The 23548-nt window shown below is 43.9% G+C and overlaps 1 protein-coding gene across 2 annotated transcripts in view; it reads right to left on the bottom strand.

Annotated features, from left to right (window-relative positions):
• ADCK1 (aarF domain containing kinase 1) overlaps positions 1 to 23548 on the bottom strand; it is a 72713-nt gene that overhangs the window by 26978 nt on the left and 22187 nt on the right. For both annotated transcript variants that reach the window (XM_030948737.1, XM_030948738.1), the window contains exon 4: positions 16641 to 16844. In XM_030948737.1, coding sequence (XP_030804597.1) covers positions 16641 to 16844 — 204 coding nt within the window. The remainder of the gene's footprint in view (positions 1 to 16640; positions 16845 to 23548) is intronic.

The raw sequence follows: 23548 nt of genomic DNA, 5'->3' as shown, positions 1-23548 counted from the left end.
TTTGTTGTAGAGCAATATACTTCCCAGACAGCGAGGGTTTTTTTCTATCCCCCCAGCCCTTCTATTCCCCCTACAAAAACAAAATGTCACAGTGTTGCTCTGAGAATTATTAAAACAGCAAAAACTGAAAGATTAGATTTATCATAGTAGACAGTGGATTATGAAGAATAATTCATCAAACATCAGAACAAAAAGCCCACAATTTATAGGCGGCTTTATTGAGTCAGTGAAATCTGATTGGACTTCTCCCCACCTAATAAATGCCAAGCTTAATTGATGGTTCCCAAATTCATCTGTCAAGAACATGTATTTATTAATTCAGAATTTTTAATAATATTGTAGATGTAAACAGAACAGTGGTTTTGTTCTCAATGGATTCGCTGGTGTTTATATTACATTTACACATATGTGCACATATATAGAGAGGTATATGCTGCATCCAAATGAACGCAGGTAAAGGTATGTGTGTGTTCTCATGCACTGAAACAATTACCTATGGCTTATTACAGAAAATCCCTGCATCTTTCAGTGCACAGGATGGAAAAGTGAGGCGGTTCTTTTCAGGGGGAGAGATGCAACAAGGTGCCTGCCTAGAATTTGGAAGAGCTGAGGTCTAACATTGTTTCTCCTTGATATCCCATGCGACACTGGGCCACACCATGCAACAGCACTCATGCTTCAATGAGCAGAATCAGGGCTGTCAACACAGCTAGAAATCTGCCCTTGTCTAATTTATAAGGACCGCATTTTTAGCTTTGCTTTTGAAAACCTATCTGTATAATACATATACAACAATTATTACACACAGCCACAAACATGTCACTTCACATGCCAATGGTATACATTTGTTCCTGGCATGCCAATCACTGCTAACTCTGTTAATCACTGCTAACATTTCACAACAATAGTACAAAATCAGGGCAGTCCATCAACCATCAGCATTTTTTCCAGAAAAAGGGCTGTGACTCAGGTGGGGTGTGAAGTTCATTTTTTCCTGTTATTTCTACGTTGTACCACTTTGGACCTCTGCAGCCCACTACCTGCTAAAACCCTGAGAATCTTCTCTGGGATCCTACCAACAGCATTTCTCAGTTACAAAGGCATTAGTGTTACAGAACATGAGCTCTGCTAAAGGAAGAGTCCTTGATCCCCCTCAGCCAGAGACCAACATTTGCTCACTCATTCACTGTCTGATACCTACGATCCTGGCTACTTCGTGATCTGCTCACCTATGATCCTTTTTCTGTAGTCTCTTTTGACTAGACAAGCAGTGGAAAAGCCTACACAAAGCCACTCTTGTACTCATCACATCCATACATTGAACTGTGCAGCAATAGTATCAGTCAACTTGTATAGTACCTTTAATTATTACAGAGCTATACCTTGAGGAAAAGCACCTTTTATTCCATCCCTGATGACTCCTGCATAATAGTCTGTGCTCAGACACACTCATGGTAGTTTCATTTATTTTCCTGAGTCAGATCCTTAAGACAAGGCAGAACTGTCTGAGACTATCACTCATCCCAGATCGAAACCTGGATCTCAGTGGTGACAGCTACAACAGGCAGTAAGAGCAATGAGCAGACAGAGCAGATATGTCTTCTGAGACCCTGTGTGTGAGGTGGACTTCATCTCCATCTCTCTAAAAGGTGAGCCACTTATCCATGGCTCCCACAAATAAACAAGATTCAGCCTAACAAAAGCAAGGATTGTGATGGCCAGACTGGAACATAACTGGCTCAGGAACATCATCCTGACTGGCACAAGGAGATAAATGTTTTTCACCAATTAAGCTACTGGATGTCCTACTACCTTCCAGAGACACAGGATGCTAAAATTAACAGATTAGCTCAGCACCCAGAGATGCTTTCCACAGTTGGGAGTTCTACAGGTTTTCCAATAGCATTTCACCACAGCCTCTCCCGTGTTTAGTTTCGTTCAGCTGTTCTTTGTCCAGGTGCTGGTTTCACAAAGCACCCTGAAAGCAGAGAAACTGCACAATATACTTCTGATGTAAGGCAGATATCAAGCTAAACTGTAAGAAAGCAGAGTCCAGACATCATCTACAGGACTAGCACAACATCTTTGGTAGCACAAACATATAGATGAAACCAGAGAAAGTAAACAACAAAGCTGAGATGTCTCCAAATAAGTTTCTAATTCATCCATATGTGTGTGTGTGAACATTATTCCTGGTCAAAGTACATCCAAGTAGCTTTCCCTCATGTTTATAATCTCATACACAGAATTACATTCCAAGAAATTCTATTTCTCAAAAATGTCCATTACTAAGGGAAAAGGTTTTGCTGTTGGAAGCTACATCATAATTTTAAGCTGCCAATCCAGTCACTTCCCTGTGGAGAAGATGGAAGGTGGAAGAACCTTGCATGACTGAATCAACTACTTCCTCAGAATCCCCAAGTGATAACAAAGAGATTAACAGTCCCTCTAACATTGGCATGGACATTGAGAAAATGCTTATTTTCTGTCCCCAGATGCAGTTAATTAGCGCAATGACCTGTGACCCTAAACCATTTCTGCAGCCCAGCCTGGTTGTGACTGGCCTCCAACAGCAGCCAGTGCCTCCTTATCCTAATGGTCAAGCAAGAGTCCACCAACAACTATGCTTGTGGGAAAAGCAAAGATGTAAAACTGCAGTCTCTCAATGTGCACAGTAAACACTGTCACTGTGCACTCTCTTTTGCATGACATAAGTATCTTATAGCCTATGCAAAATGCACAGACCAAAGCAAAATAAAGCCAAGGTGTGCATATACACCTATATAATCCTGTTTGCTTTCCATTCCATCATGCTGGAAAAAAAAATAGTGACTGGTGAGCTACTTATTCACTCCAACAGTTCAGGCTATGGGGCAGATGCTTCCCTGCTCCTGCCTTGCACATACAAATGCCCCATTTGATTTGCTCTTTTATCTTTCTCCCAGTTGAGCAATGCTCATTAAATCCACTCTTTTCTCTCTTTTTGGGGAAATGCTACTTGCTCTGCATCTCTCCTGTCTGTGAGGATGAAGCCACACTGGTCAGTTGTTCAGACTGGAATCACAGTCCTTCAAGAGCACACAATGATGCCACTCCCAGCCATCTTTTGTATTTTAACCAAAAGCATTCTTTCTCTTTCCTCCCCCTGCTAACAAAGGAGGGTCTCATTTTTTACACCAGTGCACAGTGGAAGCACAGCAGAAGACAACTCTGCTGCATCCCATCTGCCCAAAGGGATTCTTATTCCATGGCTGAGGTAGAGCAGTAGTGGCCCCTTTATATTAAGATTTTCAAGGCTTTCTGTGTTCTTTGCAGCTCTTCAGCTCCCAAGCAATAGTGCTGAAAGTGCTAACATAGCAGGAATGCCCCAGTAGCTCCTAAGGAAGGGAAAAGTCTCCTCAGCCTTCTGCTCTTTTAATTGCTCTCTTAGTATATCTGAGCAGCTGGCTTATCCTTTTCCCAGCTTTCTGGAGATGTTATACAAAGCTCTGCTCACAACCTCTACCCCCACCGCTGCATCTGGATAATAGCTCACATAAAATTCCCACTTCCTTTCTGCTGACTTGTAGTTCTGGCTCTGTACTCTACATCAGCCTGCTTCTAGCCAAACTACAATTTCAGCCTGTTTCTCAGTCATCTTCTTTCAGTCATATCTCTGTTCACATTCAACAAAGCCAAAGCACAGTTCCTAATCTCCTCAGTCAAGCCATCCCTTCTATCTCCTTTCTCATCACAATAGAGAATGTCACTAACTTTCTGTCAAGCATGCCTGGAGCCTCGACCTTATCATCAACATTGACCTCATTTTGAGGTCTGAATCTAGACATCAAGTGCTAATGCTCACAAATGACAGGTGAAAACAAGCCAATTGTCCCCCATCCCCTCAAAGTTCCAATTTCTCTTGAGCCACACATGTAGTAAGATATGTGGAGGTCCCCAACACACAGAACCCCTTGGCTGGGTTCCTGAAGACATATTCCCAAATGACATATCACCCCTAGAGCTGCCAGCAGCCTGGTGCAAAGACAGAACACTTCTAAAGAATCATCAAATCACAGAACAGTTCTGGTTGGAAGGGACCTCAAAACACAGCCTGCTTTAACTTTTCATGGGAAAGGAAGCCTTGAAAATCTCTAGTGATGAGGTCTCTACCACATCCCTGGGGAGGCTGTTGCCATGACTGGTAGCGGTCAATGTAAAAAATTTCTTACCTGTACCAAGATAGAGACTCACTCAAAATGCCACAGAGATGGGGCCAGTTGGCACATAAGCAAGAAGGTTAGATTCCAGAAAACACCCAGGGGCAAATGAACTTCCAAGACCGTTTTGACTCCAGATATAAACACATTCCTGCCACGCACTGGCTGAAACCTGTGTAGGAAAGGATCAAGGAGCCACGATAAACAAGCTCCATGTTAGTCACAGCCAGGCAGGGGGAGGCTCAGAGAGGACTGCAGAGATGGCCCAAGGACGCTGTCAGCAGTAAGCCTGCACAACAGCAGCATTCCTGTGAGAAATAACCAGCTGCCAGAGCCTGAGGATATATGGGACACACTTCACCTGTGCCTCCTCTTAAAGGCCTCTGATTCAGCTTTGAGAGCCTGGGGGCTTCAAGAAGTATATAAGACAAAGCAGGGGGGCTGGGGGTTAATGTGTATGGGCAATTTTATGGGACTATATAAAGTGTGATGAGGGGATGCTTGGAAGAGGTCAGGTACAAGGATTTGGTCAGGAAGTGAAGCTGTGCCAGGGCTTGAGCACAGAGTTAAAAAGGAAGCATAAAGCAGGGCATCTGTGTACACAGCTTGTATGGGGAATGGTAGGCAAAATCCACCCACAGAGAGGCAAATGAAGAATAGGATCAGGACAGTGTTTGTGTGTGTGCAGAGGCAGGGTGTGCAGGAGGAGTAGAAGGTTCCTGCAGTGTGCGTGCAGGACAGGACTGCACTTTGTTTCACAGTATCACAGTTTGGGTTGGAAGGGACCTTAATCATTTAGTTCCAACCTCCCTACCATGGGCAGGGGCACCTTCCACTAAACCAGGTTGCTCAAAGCCCCATCCAGCCTGGCTTTAAACACTTCTAGGAATGGGGCAGACATGATTTCTCTGTTTCAGTACCTCACCACTGCCACGGAAAATAATTTTTTCCTAATATCTAACCTAAACCTACTGTCTTTCAGTTGGAAGTCATCCCTCCTTGTCCTATCACTACCACACCCTTGTAAAAGTCCCTCTTCAGCTCTCTTATAGGTCTCCTTTAGGTGCTGGAAGGTGCTATGATGTCTCCCCGAGTCCTCCTCCAGGCTGAACAATCTCAACTCTCTCATCCTGTATTCATAGGAGAGGTGTTCCAGCTCTCTGATGATCTTCATCACCTGGGACAAAGAGCAGGAATGACAGAAGCAGCATTGGACAATCCAGCAGCCTGTCACCAGGGTGGACAGAGGCAGAGTACAATGATGACATGCAGAGGGCAAAGCCCAGTCCCAGACAGATCCTGCCCAGTTAAAACCTTTCTCTGGCTTTGGTTATAATTACGTAGATACAAGCAAGCCTGAAGTCTTACTGAAGCACAACATTGCCCCAGATTAATAGAACAGGGAAGCAGGAGTAGGGATCTGAGGTGGACCTGGAAGTACATGCAGTCTGGCAGATGTGGGAAGCCATGCCTGAACTGAACTGGTATGAAGAAAGGGATATCATAAGGTCACTATTTTACAAGAATTACACTTAAAAGGTAGTAAAGCTCTGCCAAAGATGTAAAGCTCATAAGCCAGTTACTGGTGTTAACTGTTCCTTGATGGGTATTGAAACACCAACACACATGGCAGACAAGTCAATATGAAAGACACAGATATTCAGCAGTCCACACCAGAGACCGAGGTGCAGGGACTACACAGGAGCTGAGGTAGAATAACTTACAAAGAGGTTTGGATGAGGCCCTGGAGTTTGTATCCTTTGCAGCCAACTCTCAGGAAAAAAAACATACAGAGATCAATAAAAGTCCCTCAAGAGAGACAATTGCATGACAAATTAAATCCACAACTGACTTCACCAATAGTGTCGCTGGCACCATGCATTAGATCATCCCTAATGACCAGCCATACAAACCATGGAGCCCTGAGCTCTCTGCACTGATGCAAAGAGAAAAGTCCTATGCTAAACCAGCCACATCCTGTCCTGTTTCCTTCTTGTCAATCTCTCCTCAGAATATCAACTTTTCCTCTCTTCTCCTGACCATATTTCCTCTACTTTTCACATGTCTGCTCTAATCTGTCTGCCTCTTCTACAGTTCACTTATCTGTCTTTCTCCTCTTCCTCCCATGCTTTTTCTCCTTGCCCCCAGATCTTAGTGCAGGGCTGCCAAATCCCTGCTTCAAGGGTGTAACCAGCTGATTTTCTTTCCTTAAAGCAGTGTCTGCTCTCATGTAAATTACCCTCCAAACCCAGCCTGTGAAACGGGCTTGTTCACTAAACTCTATGAATAGGAAAGTAGGCACAGCTGGCCTATTCATAATCAACATAAAAAACAGATTAGCACTTTAAAGATTAAACATTATTGTTTCAACAGTTAACATAAATCAACTACACTTACAGGCCTAGCATTGCTGCTGCCACTGCAGGGTGACAAGTACTGCAAAGGGAAGGGCTGACAGTCCATGGTGCAGTAGGAAACAGCTTGAATATGAGTTCTCCTCTGGCATCCCCAGTGCGTACCGCAAGAGGTTGTTACCAGGACAAAAGTGGGCTATGGAAACAAAGCTGGGGGGTAATTTTGATTAATTCACATGCATTTCCAAGCAATCTAGCAACCCACCATTCTAAAGCCAGAATCCAACTGCCTTTCTTCCGTCCCTCAGGCTGATGCAGCTCAAAAATGGAGCAAAAAAGTCATATTCTGGAATAGGAGTGGGACAGGAAGCCTCTAAATACTAACTGGTATGTAGCTCTGTTTCCTATAGTTCAAAATATTTGGGCTTCTGTGGATGAAGATAAACAGTTTGGTGGATTCCGTCTATTGTAACCATCTCAAAAAGCACCTCATTAGAACTAAGGATTCACCTCACCAAAGAGGGGCCAAGTATTGAGATCCACTTTAGACACGCCCTGTGGAGAGCAAGGCCAGGTAAGAGTATCCCAGAGTGGTCAGGCTGCACTTTCTCCCTCATCAGGTACAAGATACTAAGTCACTGGAGACACTCAGTCCAACACATTGTGATGCTATGATTGTGCAGTCATTAGAGAGATAAGGCCCACAGAACCAGTCTGCTCCATTCCTTTCCATTCCTTCCTGCTCATTCACTGAGAGCCACCCACTGTCTCAAATGTTTATCTCAGAGCAGCCATTCTGTAATTCCTGAGCTGGTTTTAATGACTGCAAGGGAACTGCAAAGGCCTTGGCCAGGATATCCCATTAAGAACCAGCTTCACACCTCTTCCAAACAAAAAGGAAAAAAAAATAGAAGAGGAAGTGATTAGGTTATGGTCCAAAGGACAAAAGATGGACCAGGAGGGAAGCATTGGCTCACAGGTTTTCTTGGCTGCCAGGGCAAAGACATTTGCAGTTTACCAAGGGCAAGGCAGGAAAAGTTACATGAAGAGACTTCTTTACTATAACCCCTCTCAACAAGCCCTGGTAATTTTAATTGCTCTAGCCTCCTTCTAGCCTGTCTTGATAAATGGGAATAGCAGTTAATAGACCTGAACCAATCAGCTACATCCAATAAGGTGCTTGAGAAAATTAGCTTTGCTCTCCTTGCACAACTGATACCACCTCAGTTTCATTCATTATCCAAAATGAGCTAACGAATGTAAATTTTCTACTAATAATTTGAAATTTGGAAGGATTGGTGCTGAAGAGCCTTTTCCAAGAACTTGCCAATTAGACATGCAGTGGTTATGTGAGCTTTGTAAGGGAGAAACTTGTAGGTTTGCTTCAGCTGAGCTCTCCTGGCACAAGCAGTAGGTCATGTGAATTTAGTTCTTCAGTTGTCACAGACAGCTTCAGAGGTTTGGCTCTGAACTACACATCCTGTAAAACTAAATACTGCAAAGCTTACAGAAAATAAGAGCAAAATGTGCCTAATGTTCACATACATAACATGACAAAACTTCCTCAAGCTGGTCTGCCCATAAGGAACAAACACACTTTGCTAACTAACAGTGTAAAAAATGTTCAGACACCTCAGATCCCAATTTTTGCCTCAGTTCTTAAAACATAAAAGCATGTTGAGTGTATGGCTTCTCATAAGGAGAATTTCCAATGCTCCTAGCAGTTTTTTCACAGGGAAGAAAACTTGCAAGCAGAGTTGAAGTGTTTTTTATGGCTCAGCATCCTTCCATAGAAATCAAGAGCTTCCTGTCAGACAGATCCCAGAAGCGCCATAAAACAAAACTTATTAGATCACTGTACATCTTATAAATTCATAAAAATTCTATGTCACTACTCTGTGTGTTGGAAAAATACAGATATGTCAAGGTCAGGCCCTGGCAGTCCTTATTTCATCTTATGTCATTTGTTTCACCTACAAATAACCTATTGCCAAAAGTTTCCTGACTCACTGCATCATGTTCTCATGTTTCTGATGGGTCAAGAGCCAAGCAACTGTGCAGATGTAAAATTGTGAAAGAAATTAGGAGATAATAACTAGGCAGCATCAAGTAGGATATTAAAAAATCAGTGGGCAGGCAGATGATGGGATTTTTCACTCCCTCAGAGAAAAATCAGGCACAGTAAACCCAGCCTGTGTCAAGATCAGAGTATCAAGAGTATTTCAGAGAGTATCAGCAGTGGGCTTTGAAACAGAAACCAGTCCCTCAACATAGCACCTCAATGTTTCTGCCCCTACACAGATCCTACTGTGCCAGAAATGCCTGGAGACTGCTGAGCAAAGGAAATACACATTTGAAAAAAGAAAGTCTCCATATGCAAGAATAAGTGTCGGGATCTCTAGCTGGTCAGAGTGACCCCGAGAAAAGTTCGAAAGTCTCTTTTCCCAGCCCGGCGCTTGAAGAAGGAGTCAGAGCTCTTAATTTCTCGGTCTCAAGGTTGTTTATTTTATCTTATCTATAAAAAATTTTCTCCTGCCCTGCTGAGGTCAGCTCAGCAAGACAGTTCCAGGCACTCTGCCTGCCCCCGGGGTTGTGCTAGGTCTTTATACTAAAAACTATGTGTACAATGTTTACAATTACTTTCCAATACCTATCACCTATGTTAGACAGTGAGCTTCTACTCTAAACCAATCTGTAAGTGCCAACATCACAGCAGAAGATGGAGGCCAAGAAGAAGAAGGAGAAAGGCTGGACACATCCACTTCCCTCCATCTTGCCTCCTGAACCCCCATACCAAAAACCCTAAAATCTACTTTTTCACCCCGTGATAACTTCACTAACATTCTACTTAAACTGTTGTGGCTTGCAGATCTTCATACAAGGTTGGTAATTTGCTCCATGGGTCAAAATCAAAACCACAGGCATTTTGGGTTGTGTGCCAGGGTCTCTGAGACCCCTGGCAGGGGTCTTGGCTGCTCAGGACAGCCAGAGGGATGTCCTGGGTCCTGACAAATAAGGACTATTAATCCCAGTTACAGACTGCAATTTCCAGCAATTGTTTGAAATTGGAAGGGTTACCCACATGCTAAAAAGTGTTTTCTGTCAATGGCTTGAGCATTGCTGTGCAGCAGATGCACCACCTCTGCAGGATGTGGACACGGAATACAGCCTGACACAGCTGCTGTGGGTACTGTCAACCAAGATGTATTTGCTTCAGAGCAACACTTCAGGTATAATCAGAACTCTGAGAAAACTGTACTGAATACAGCTTACCGTCTGCACAGACACTGAGCCAACAAATTCCATGCAGGTACATCATACACTAATCCCCAGGCACCTAAAGAATTTGTAAATTGAAGGCAAAAAATGTCACTAAGCATCCAGTTCAGAACTATTTTTACCAGGCCATTCCCCATTGCACTTCCTATCTGAAGCTTTTCTCTTCCTTACAGAAGGCCCTCCAAACAATCCTTCAGAAAATCTACTGTCCAACTTCCTATATTGTAAATCTTACTAATTTGAAAGAAGTCAAAAGAGGTTATCCTCTAATCTATACTCAAAACCTTCCCTCTCTTAGACTAAGGGACCTAGAGTACCCAGAGAGAGGCTGCCATGAGCAGGACCCAGCCAAATTCTCCCAGGAGCTCTGAGTGGAGAGAAAACCCATGGAAAGAGGCAGTACCCTCTTCAAAAGCTCCCCTGGCAGTAAGGACAGCAGGCTGTCCTTGGCACCACAGTAAGGGTCATTAACACTGAAGCTTGCATACAGAGTGAGCAGGGACACAAGAAACAAAGCAAGGTTCAGTATCCCAGGCACATAAAGCTCTCTGATTGCTTTCCCCATCTGCCCTCGGAGCAGCAGTTCTGGACACCTGCTGCCCACACAAGGACTTGGTGTAGAGGCAGCCACACTGAGATCTGCCAGTGACTGGGGCCTCTTACCAGAGACAAGGCAGGGCAAGCACAGCAGAGGCTGCAGCAGCAGCAGTGGGACCTGCACAGGCAGCCACTTGTGCCTTTCAGTTGAGTAATGCAGGACCATTTGTTCTGGGTGACATTAATGCTATTCGCCATCCATCTCAGACTCTTTAAATTACCTTTTTATGGCCAAAATCCTTTTCATAATAGATAAAAATCTCTTTTTTATATCCCAAGTTATTGAAAGAAATGTGAAGGTTTTTTATTTGTCATTACAGTTTTAATAAAAATGTGGTTTTTATTGACGTCTGCTTGGAAGCCCTGCTGGGTGTACTGCAAGAGACTCAGAGTGGTGGGAGAAGGGCCCTGTCTTCCCATCCCACTTTCCAGCCCCTAACACTGTCAGAGTAATGGCCACCACAGCTCAGCTTCCACACCGGTGGGTAATGGAGAGTAATGCAGAATGAGTGACCGACAACACCCATAGCAGGCAAAGAGGCTCTGGCTGACCTAGATCTGGTTGCCCAGAGTCTGTTAGTGATGTAACACACAGTGATGGACTTCACAGACCATCACTGCAGACCATTCACAGCACAGCATTGCTGGAGATGGTATATTAGGACAGAACCAGGTTCACAAGCCACAGGAGACCTGGGTGTTCAGCAAAGCCATTCTGCATCAGTCCACAGACCCAAGCAGCCACGAGAGGGACTGTGCACTGTGGCATACATCAGCACTTGTGGGCAGAGCACTCAACCACAAGGCTGTGCAACACTAGAGGAAGCAGGCACCTGTCCTGGCATCCTGGAAGGGTTAGACAACACTGCCCACCCAGGAAAAGGCTTTCTGGAGCCATAACAGAACCTGCAGCAACCTTCATTATGACATGAAGACCTTGTGATATAGCACAGTAAATGAAACTTCTCTAGAGCACCATACGGATCCAGCTACAGAAAGTGGCTCATTTTACCTTGGGAATAACTTGAATGCTGTAGGACATGCAGCATAATACCCAACAGCCTATTGAAGGCCTTGCTCCTCTCCCACAGGGCTGAGCATTACTTGAATCATTCTGCAAATCAAAAAGAAGCATATGTTTTGCCAGAGCTTAAAATGCTCATTGACAATTCCAGAAGAATCAGGGAATCAAGTCCATCCTTCTCCCTGTCACTGGCACAGCAAAGGCTGCCATACTATACCAAGAACTCATATAGAAAGAGGAGTAAAAATAGTTTTTTCTATTTGTGCTATTTCTCATATCCTCAGAGCAGTATGAGGACAGGGAAATCTCTTGCACTGGGGATTAGCACTTTGCTATGGTCTCGTTTTCTGTCTTTCCCGTGGCAGTACACATGGGCATACAATTTCTGTCCCTCCCTGTCAAATGTCCATGCAGTACCACTGCAGATCACTGCAGTGACCATATTCCCAGGGGTATATGGGTACATTTCAAAAACAGATGAATAATATTTCATGTACCCAACACAAAAAACGCTTTGGGAACTTTGGGAGTGCCCTGGTTCCAATCAGGACCAGGTTAATTTTTTGCAATAGCTAGGAGAGGTGTGGCCAGGACCCTAAAGTTACTTGATACCACCTCATACCATTGCCAGTGGCAGGAGAAAGGGACTTTCTCTTCCAAGGAGAAGGAATTCCTTCCAATCAAGTTAAAGTGGTGGACAGAACAGTCAGATATTGTTTATTGTCAGGGGCTTTTCATGTAAATTGTTTCTTTGTCTTATGCCTTTCATTATTAATATTGTTGCTGTTACTGTTTGTCTTCTTATCTCATTGCTGCTTCCAATAAATTGTTCTTATCTTAACCCATGATCTTTTGGTAACATCTGAGATTGCTCAGCTTCAACCATTTCTACTCCTCTGCAGCAATTTCAGGACCTGTTAGATGTGAAGGTAAGTCAAGAGACAAGGAGAGACACCCATTCCCTTGGCTAGCCACATGCCTTACACCAGCCTGTCACCCCCAAGCAATGACAGCATGGACACAGCACCTGGCAGCTGCACTACACAAGCACACCCTCAACATGGGAAAGACCCTGCTTGGGACCACACCACCCTCAGATGGGGGAGTGGAAACTTTATCCTTGCCCTAATCTCCAACCAAACAACTTCACACCAGAGACAGGAACAATGACTAGAGAACCTGCCCAACAGGAACCTGCCAGAAAGGAGCAGGAACTGGGATATTTCTGAAAGGAAAGAGCGACAGATGGGGAGGAAGGGAGTGTCTCCCACCAAGGAAGATTACCTCCAACATGAGTTAAGGCTTGAGTAGAGTATGGAGTACACAAACATATCAAGAGAGAGAATAAGAAGCCTTAGGTAAAAGCTCAATAAGTTGGTTTAAAAATGCCAATCTGTAAGGATGGGCTGGAAGCTGATGAGCAATAGGCTGTGAAAAATGACATCTTGTTGTACATAGGAGAAGTAATACAGTGGTGCTGAGTGGGTAGACCTAGGCTGTGGTCTACTGGGATGTGCAATACAAGGAGGTATTTTGGGACTAGAAAGAGGTAAAAGTGTGTGTTGGTGTAGAGAAGAGTACACAGTGAAGCAAGGGGATGTCCCAGTATCTAACTTGTGACAACACTGTGCAGCAGCAAAAAAGTGAGACCCGTATTAGGGAATGCACTGGCCAGTAGTGGAGCCAGGTAACAAAGGCTCAAAGGATATTTGCAACACCAGGGTTGTAAAAGCTGACAAGTCCTTCTGCAACCACTCCATCCTATGAAAAGGGATGCTGTGATATGCCCTTAATCAGAACAGAATGGCATCACCTCCCCAATATCCCTGTATCCCACAGCCACATGACAGTTGTTTCCAACAAGCCTACCAGAGGGAGGAAATGTCCCTAATCCCAGTGCTGTCAAAATTTCTTCTACCTTTTCCAGCTTCTAAGCACAAAGATTTTGTGCTTTTAAGGTGCACCCACTCTGAAAGTCTTATTTTCCAGAGCTCCTCATCAGTCCTTCTCCCTAAACGCATGGTGTCCACATCTTACCAGAAGTTGCCTGACTCTGCCCTGCATGCCCTTCGTTGAGTTAGAGCACTGAGCTGAACCAGGTGTCACCTTGTTCAAGCAAGGAACATAAAAATAGAGGTAGGAGAGACTCTTTCATTCATATCTTAACACCCATTCTTATCAACACAGCTTTTCCCAACTCCTCCAAGAAATACACCCAGAACAAGCCCAACCTGCATTATCTCCACTGTCTCCCCAAAAGATTCTTGCTCTGTGATCTCACTGGTGACTGCTTCCAGGAGTTATTGTAAAGATTTCTTTGCATAGCCTCTCCCACTGCTACTACCCTGTGAATCCCACCCCACCCACCTCAACTTCTTGCATATTAACACTCCAGAGAATTATCACCTCCCATCATCACTCATCCAAACTACTGTGGCTGAGGTTAAAAAGCCAGCATTTGCTCACTACTGATTATTTTTATCCCAGTGACCCCTAATAGGTACACAAACTGGCCCTGGACTTAAAATAGGGTTGGACAGGACAACCCAACAGTCAGCATATATGACGCTTCTGCTTCTGTGTCAAATCAACATATGCCATTCACCTTCACATCAGAGCAGCTCCCAGTCCCCAGCCACAACGCTGGCCTAAAATGGGAGACCCCCCCATCAGCAGGGTATCAAGTAGGTTTGTGTGCAAACAACAAAGTCATGGTGAACTGCCATAAATCCACCTCACAAATGCTCTGTCTTTGCTCAAATATCTGTTCCATTGGCATGGTCTCCATTTAAACCAGTTTTCCCGTAAAACATTTGTCAAACACCCAAGTCCATGATAAGATTCACAGGAGTAGGTCACGTCAGAAGGCAGACTATTTCTAATTGGCTGAAAATATAATGCTTCTGTATATGAAATTTACTTTTTTTCATCTTCCTGCCCTTTTGCAAGCTCTTGCCTAATTTGTTAGCTTCTTACATTCCTCCCTAGGTATCTCTGAATTTCCAGTTGCTCTTTGTCCCATTTGTTCTGCACTGATCCAAGTTGTATGTAACTACTTCTTGCCTACACTTAAGATTCATCTGAAGAGCCCTGCTCTTGGGCCTGATGGGAGAACTGGAAGTCTTACCACTGAATTTGAGAGCAGCAGGACTAGGTCTAGGCACTCTGAGAAGGTTCCCTCATTGTCATTTTTTCTTCTATTTGAATTCATCTGCAAGTTCTCAGGTGTAATGCTGGCCCCAGAAGGGAAAGTTTCAGCATTCCTCTCTGCACTCTTCTCTGCCTTGATACTCCACCTTGCTGCTCTGCTACCTATATTTCAGATAAGTATATAATATTTAAAATATACTGAAGATCTAGCTACATTGGAATTAAATTTGTTCCTGAAGGAACCCTATTAAACCTTCTAGGCTCCAGTAATGACAGCTTTGGTGCATTAGGTTCCTAAATCCTTTCTGCTTTTAAATATCTTGATTTGGTACCTTGAAACTATTGATACAGGCATTTACATCAGCTTTTAATACTGCCCAGTTTTACAAGGTCCTTTATTTTTATGCATGTTATTCTCTTCATTTATCTCTTTTATCATTGCTCTCTTTCCCTTGTTACCATTTCCTCTCCATCACTTTCTTACCATTTCTACCTTTTTTACCCTCCCTCCCCTGTAACTTCAAAATTAAATATTGCCCAGCACTGCCCATGTGAAAGAAGTGAATGCTATAGGTAAGATTGTATTCGAGCTGCTTCACTGGGAATCAATGAGGCACAGAGCATTTCTCTAGCTCCCAAGAAGCACAAAGAAATCAGAGATTATCAGTGGCAGTTGAACATACACTTGAGAGAAAATGTCCCACCTCCAAGAGACACCACACAAACTGAGCCAGAGGTGCCTAGTGTTGTAATTAAATGTGGGTTAACTTTGGTGTGGCTTTCCACAGCTCCTGTGGAAGGGAGATTGCCACATGAAAGCCCATAGAGGGCAGAGGCCTGCAGGGAGCAGCCAGCTTGCTCTGCTCCAACTATCCCCTGAGCTATGAAACACAGCTGGTACCAACCTTGCTACAAGGATGGAATGCTGATAGAGGCAGCATGTTGCAGACTGGGAGCTGACATTAACCCTGCCATTGAACTGCAGGGAAATATTAATGGTCATTCCTGGCTAGACAACATGTAGACCCTTAAACTACACAGAGGCAGACTCACCCCATTCAAATCTGCCCATAATATACCCTCTAGGTGCAAATACTTCACTTACCTCATGTTTCCCCCACACCTCCCTACCACACAGTCAGACAGGCCAGAACAACAAAAACAGCCCCAAAAATATCTATATATGAGAAAAAACAGATGTACACACGACTTCCCTTCTTCAACCTTCTGTCTTCCTTCCCCCCACACACACACTTTCCCTAGCATCACCTTTGCACACTTGCCTCCTGCCTGCCTCCTTACCATGTCTGTTGTGATCCTTGAAAGGCCTCTCCTCAACGTGGGCTACAGGTGAGGGGACATCTTGTAAAGAGCAAGATGCAAAGTAGCAGAACACCCTCAGTAATTTACTGAATTTACTGCGGTTACTTTCCTTATATCTAATGAACACAGTCACTTACCTACTGATCTCAGTGCTGTGGGCTGCTGAGGGTTAATGATGGCACTGACTCCTGAGCTACTGCGTTACCTGACTGCAGCACCAAAAGTGATTTATGCCATTATTTTCTTTGGGGGTTAATTAGGGGCTTGAGAAAGTAAAGGGCTGTCAGTGCTAGCTGGAATTGGTCTAGTGCAGCCAGGGGAGAGCAGTCATCCCTCACAGAGCTCTGCCAATACATCTTTGTCCTGAACATCAATACCTCCAGCTCCCACTCCTCAGTGTGGCAGACAGTGCTCCATCCTGACCTCCAGCAACCCCGTTCATCTTGGCATACAGAGTACACTGCTCTGTTGAGTCCTGCCATTTCCATCTGGCACCTTTCACACCCTTACTCCTCTGTTATCTTCTCCTCACCAAAGCCTGCCAATAATGCCCATTGATGGACAGGGAAAACTCACATGGCCTTCACCCAGAAGCAAGGAAGAGGTATCTCCCCTTGGTGTCTCTTATAGCTGAGAAACAGCAGTTTTCCTTCCTCTAGCTGTCCAGGGCTTGCTGAGGCCTGAGAAGCCACCACAAGCTATGGCTGCTCCTACCTCTTTGCCCAGATCCTCACGGATAACTTGCTCAATCTCCTGCCTGGTGCTCTGTGGGGCCTGGCTATGCAGCACCTTGAGGGTGCGGGTGTACTCCTCGGGCAGGAGGTAGTCCAGTGCTCCCAGGTGCTGTCCCACCTTGATGAAGGTGCCTCGGTTGGAGCAGCACAGCTCCCGGAGGCGCTCAGCAGAGCGCAGGTGCACCTGTGAAGAGACCAGAACATCAGTCAAGCCCTTTTGCAGTTACAGGCACGTGTCCATATACACATCTTATTTTGTCCAGTATTTAAGCAGACCAAGGATTTCCTTTTTTGATTCTGGGCATCATCATCTAACATGTTAGTTCATTAGTAGGACCCTGGCTGGATTTAAAGGGTCTGAACCAAATCACAACAAGATGCTCCGGAATATAAAGGGCTTCAACACTTGTTTGTATAGGCATCATGATCAGCCACAGCACATTAGTTTTTGGCACATCCTTGCACAGAATAAAATGTCTGGCCATAGGACAGCATTGGTTTGTCACTGTGATTCTGCACTATGGATGCAGAGTTTGGAAACTCTTTGTCAAAAGACAAAAATCATGACCTCAACCATTATGTTAGACTCTTAGCATGAGTGCAGTGAATTAAAATGAGAAGAAAGCCACAGATACCATCCCAGAGAATTCCAGGAACTCAGAAAAAGAGTCTGTTAAAAATCAAAATTAAAGATCTCTCCTTGGCAGAGAGGAGGACAGTACACAGGCAGTCCTTCATCTTCCTCACCTCGCTTTTACATGCACAAGGGGAATTACATCCCTCCAGTCTAGTCAGGTCTTGGGTCTTACTGCTTAAATTGCCAACAAAGTCTGCAATGACAGTTTTTTGAGCAACTAAGTGTTAGAAGACTTGCCAGCTGTGCTCACAGTGGCCAAATGCAACTACCAAATGACAACACCCATTGCCAACCACTTGCCTGATCTGTATTTCAGCTCTTTCAGTTCATTTTGCTCCTCAAGAATATACCAGCCACCACATCCTTCAGTGACAATGATTTATTCTCCCTTTATCACTGTCACTAGAAAAGCCTCCTGCCAAGGACACAGCTATATTGAATAATATTTAATGAACTTCATATAAGTTTACCCTGATACATTAATAAAACCTACGCAGATCAATAACAAAAAATAACTGTGCACCCATTTCCTGTTAACGCCTGACACCAATCTGCATGAAGTCTCCTCATTCCTCTGGCTTCTGTGTCAGACATCATTGAAGGTCAAATCCTGTGTCTACAGCCCTCACCTGCACAAGATCCTGTGGTGATGGACTCCAGCAAATGCCTTGAAATACGTGACACAAAGGAACAATTCCACGAACATTCATGAACACCACATACACCCACACCATTCAGTAGCTATCTTTGCTCTCTGTGCAAAGCAGAGCCATGTCACATCACGGGACAGGCTGAATGTTTCGCATTTGGCAATGTGCCAGGGGCAGACTGAGTGCTAAGCTGCAAGTGCATGAAACACAGGCCTAGGGGAGTGTGAGAAGAAAGCCTAATGTGCAAGTCTTGGCCTCAGTGTGAGACTCGACACTTTGATGCCCACGCGATCACACACACGTACATGCACGTTTTCCTCAGTGGGCACATATGGGCAAGGGTAATTCGTGTGTGGGTGAGCTTCCCCCAGCATACTGCCAGCTCAAAAACACTCCCACATGTATAGGCTGCAAGTAACACCCATGAGTACGCCTCAAGTCTCCCACATGATTCTCCTGCATTTTACACAACAGCTCTGAAGCTCCTGCTGTAAAAAGCCTCTGCTCTGGCTCTTTCCCTGTTCTCCTTCCCTGTGTGCAGCAAGGACAAAAGTAGGCCAAAAAGGAACAAGGGAAGGAAGCCGTAACAGAAGATGAGAGAGCAAGAAAACCAGGGTGGGAGTAATGGAATAGAAGAGAAAGGGAGAGAGGGAGCCAGTGCAGCTGGGTTGTTTGTCACAGCACCGGGAGTGCAGCCCATCACAGAGAAACAGCTTTTTTGCAGCTCCAATAGTCATCCTCCACCCACTGCCTCCAGCTGTGGAGGAGAACCCCTGCCAGCAGTGAAGGAGAGTGGTGGCCAACCACACACCTCAAGGTGTTGGGCAGCCATAGCCAAAGGCACTGGCAGGAAACAGGGGCAAGGCTCTTTACAGATGTGTTCCAAGAAAGCCAGCACTGAGCTCCCAGCATTGAGCTCAGGCCAGCACAGGGTCTTGCGATCTCCCACACACAGCAGGAGCCCATCCTGCTGACTCCAGGCTGCAGCATTACTCAGGGCAGAGCAGCAGCACCCGGGGCTGTAGTGCAGTGCTGGGTGTCAGGACAAGCAGCCAGCTCAGGGTAGCTGAGGTGCTGGCTCCAGGGCATTACCCACAATACATGGATTCCCAAGGAAGATGGAAAAAACAGGCTGGAAAACGCATCTGGTGAAAAATGCAACTGCTTGTAGACACACTTGCATGCAGGGTGCAAGAATATCTTCACAGCTGGTCACTGATGGGAACGAGGTGGCAATAGCACCTCTTTCCTCTAACACAAGATGAGAGGAAATTTTTGCCCTCATAAATTTATCCACATTGTTGAGAAGCTGGTTGGCCTCATGAATGCAGCAGTCCTGGACAAGATGGTCCTTAGAGAGGACTCCAGGAACAAAACAGAACAAAAACCCCTGCAAAGCATCCTCCACAATGCTCTCACAACTGGCTTGGCTTAAACTCCTAACAGATAGATGCTCTGGCTGGCTGGCTGGCTGAGGGAATTCCAGCTCCTGCACTTCTAGAGACAAGATTACCAAGCAGCATGTCTCAGAAGTATACCTGTACCCCTACAGATGTTACAAAACTCAAGTATGCATTAGAGGCAGAAGTACTCTGAGTATGAACCAGGACTGTGAATGCAGCTTCCAAGGACTCTTTTCTTATCAACTAGATCAGGTTTTTTAGCGGAAAACTTTCTTAATGATCTCTATTATTTTCTTGGATCTCTCCAAGATAGGTCAGAGTTCAGATGCAGCACTTGTTCCTCTGACAGACTACATTCCCTTAATCATAAACAAAGACCATCACATTCCTATTATGGTATCCAGTAGTGGTGGCACATGTTTCTGTTCCACCTTGAAGAAAATGCAAGGTAAATGGAAATCCCCAGAATGGCTCAGAACTTTTCTTCAAGATACTGCTGTTTGTTGCCCAAGAAATACTTTGAAGACTTTTTAGCTGGAAACAACACCTAGTTTTACATAGATGTACTTGTAAGCATCACCCCTGGGAGCACACCACAAAGAAAGGAAGCATTTCATGTACCGAGGAATATCAAGAATAAGCTTTCATCAGAAAGGCCCTCAGATAACAAATGCTGCCTGTGTACACAGCTCTTTCCCCAGTCCACATGGGCATCTCTTTCTGTCTTAAATCCATTCTGCAAATTTCAGCAAGACAAATTCTACATTGACCCACATGGCTATCAGACTCCTCTGCTTTACCTACACCCAGGTTAGACTAGGATTAGCACTGATTATTAAAACTGTGAAAGCAACAACTCTTAGGTATAGAGAAGAGGCAACTCTGGGATAAAGCGCATGCTCAGCAAGCAGAGCTGCAAAGGGATATATTTTAATTTATGCTTGATGTACAAGCAGACCTGGCTTCTCAAGTAATTTGGTTGCTTTTGAAGGAGCCTTTACTCACACAGATTACAGGCAAAGAATTGCTTATCAGAACATCAGATGTACAGATGTCATGAACTGGCAGGTGTTAATCTAGTTTTAAAAATAAAGTAATTAATTTAGAAGAAAATAAATACTCAGACTAAAATCTACAAGTGAGAACTTCAGTATTTGATATCTGGTGACAGACCTGGTGGCAAAAGTGCTCAGAAAGGCCACTGAAGACAGTAAAGTAAGTGGTGGAAGCAACTCCTCATATGAAATCCCTCAGAAAAGATATCCCAGCTGTGCAGGGCATACTCTTAGCTGGCAAAATGTGAAATGAAGATTAGGAGTGCAGAGAGAACAGCCTGCCCATTGCTGCTTACAATGGAGATACACTCTCCACGACAGTATTTCAGGAAAGGTGTCTCCGGAAAACACGGAAAACTTCAATCACATAGAGATTAATTAAAAAATTAGCTGAGATGCTAATAACCATAACAAAAGGAAATCTCATATTAAAACTGTTACCTTGCAGAGGACTGAAAGGGAATAAGTGTTGCCCTGCTTTTAAGAAAAATCTAGACAAATCTGGGAAACTATAGTCCTGCAAGCTTTAATTCTGTATCAACTAAATTACTTGAGACAATAATTACAGAGAGTACTAAAAATCATCTAGCTAAATGTGATATGACTGACAAAAAGCCAACAGGGATTTTGAGGGGAAAAAATCATTCTTCACCAGTCCACCAAAATACTGTGAGCTTGTTAATTCAATAGCCAATAGAAAAGAGGTATTTACTGGGACTTTCAATAAGTATCCTCACAAAGAATGAAAGGAAAACTCAGTAATTATTGGAGATACAAGAACATCACTTGCTCATTTTATCCCATTTCCAGCTCAGAAACCCAGCACTACAGACAGCAGCAATGGAAGACACTCCAATCAGGACAAGGCTGCAACATTTAGTGCTGTTTTCACCACAGTTTCATTTCAACCTGCTCTGAGCATTTTTAAACCAGATAACCCTGCAGAAGCCTTGTCTATCCATTCATTGTTTCTTCCTGGGAGGATGAACTAGCACTGGAAACAGAAACATGATGAAATAGGGAAGAGGTCCACATAATGCACAGGAGGCAGGAACTCTCTACCATAAAAGGATTGACCTGCATTACTGTCAAAAACAACCAGCAAAGTGTCCCATTATGCCTGTTCTTACACCAAAGTTTCATTTTCCTGCCAGTGATCTGCCAAAGGAGAGAATAGTGCAGTGACAAAAACTCCATGACATGTAAGAGATATTATTCACCACTATGGAAAAATCAGCCCTGCCAAGTCCCTACCAAAGGCAGGTGAAAAATCAATACACTGAGGGATCTCACCCTCAGCATAGATGGCTGCAAGGTTACACATATTGGGAGGTGCAGTCTCTCCTCCCCACACACACACACTGCTGGGCTTTCAACTCACTGGAATCATCCAGCACTTGGATCACATTCTTGTGGATGGCTCAGCCTGCTCAAGGCATAGAGTGAGTCAGGAAAATAAAAAAAAAAAACTGTTTGACTGTGATAAGAAAGATTAAAATGTTAAAAATATCAAAACACTTGTAAAAATTAAATGCACAACCCCACCCTGGATTCTAGACATTCTATCACAAAAAAGAGGTAGATAAATAAAAAAAGGACAGAGAAAGACAAGGGAAATATGATCATGTCATATAAAAGAGTCTATTAAAAAAGAGATCTGAGATGTTAGGAGACTGTTTAAATTACAGAGAGTTGATGCATAAGAGAGAAAAGTTGTATGCAATAATGAAAAAAACCCTCTCATTCCAACTCTCATAAACCCACAAATAGGGCATTCCACAAAACAACAACTATTTTTAAGTTGTTTTTTTTTTTACATCCCATTTTGCACAATACAGCATTAACCAGTGGCACTCACTGTCAGAGAATAGAGAAGCCAAGAGCTTAATGAAATTCAGAAAGGCTTTAGATATTTATGATAAAACAACCATACCTGATTTTATACGGAGCTTTTCATCTCTAAAAGTGCTTTTACAAAGCTCTTTACAAAACTCAGGACCGCTATTCTCCATTTTACAGGCTCATAAGAACATTACAGCTAATAAAATGTCTAAAGGGCTTTAAACACTATTGCTCAGGGCATCAAGACAAAAATTACCCTACTGTCTGGCCACAACCAGAGAATGCAAACAGGGTGCATTATTGAAACCTTTAGAGAACCTATTTGGTGTATCCAGCTTCCAAATTCTGGTTCAATCTTCTGCTGAGGTCAACCTGTTTCCAAGGGTCTTCCATATTCACTAAATTACCTGTCATTCAAAGGACTTGTGACATTGGTGATGAACTCTTGCTTTCCTTCCACAGAACAACAGAACTGTTGCTTATGGTTTTTCCTATTATGCCTTTGGAATGCTGGGAAGAAACTTGTGGCACACAGTGGGTGGAAGCATTCCAAGCATATATGCTATCAGCCATCCTGGACAAGAACACTCTTCCAGAAATGCAGTAGGAGACTGGACTGGAAGAGCCAGGCTGTCCTTTGGACTTCCTACAGGGGGAAAAGAGGATGTCATCACCTCTGTGGTGGGTATCTCCAAAACACAGTTGGGTAGGGAGAAAAGACATGTCAGAGAATATAGAAAAGAAATCTGGCCATAGTGCTTTTCTCTTCTACCCCTGATAATGATATACACAGGACTAGTAAAACTGTAGAAACAGCTTTAGATGACACAGGACAGCACAAACCAGAGAAAAATGAAAAGATGTCCGCCTCAATTTAACACAGTGAGAAACTGAAATCAGTGGCCACGCCAAAAGATCTGTAAAGATGCCTAGGGAGGATACAGCTACTGGTGATGTGAATAGGGTACTTGGGTGCTTTAAAAACAGCAATACAAAACGTAGAACCCATTTCAGTGACAGTGTAGTTCTGTCTAAGGGACTGTTATCTCCTCTTTCAACTAATCTGAATAAACATACAGTAAATGTAAACTACTACATCCTTCACTGACACTAGCAGCCTGGTAATCAAACTGACTGGCAGCAAGGATGCTGCAGGAAGACACCCAACTCTAAATGAAATTGTTATTGCCTGCTTTTGGTATTATCTTTCCTACTTACTTTTTATGAAAGCTCATTCCCAAGCACACTAGATATTTGCCATTCAAATGCTTCCTTATACCAACACTAACTGATCATATCGC

The sequence above is a fragment of the Camarhynchus parvulus genome, chromosome 5 (genome assembly GCF_901933205.1).
Source record: "Camarhynchus parvulus chromosome 5, STF_HiC, whole genome shotgun sequence".
NCBI lineage: Eukaryota > Metazoa > Chordata > Aves > Passeriformes > Thraupidae > Camarhynchus > Camarhynchus parvulus.
Note: the sequence above shows the minus strand (reverse complement) of the source record. Positions and strands in the feature narration are given on the sequence as shown.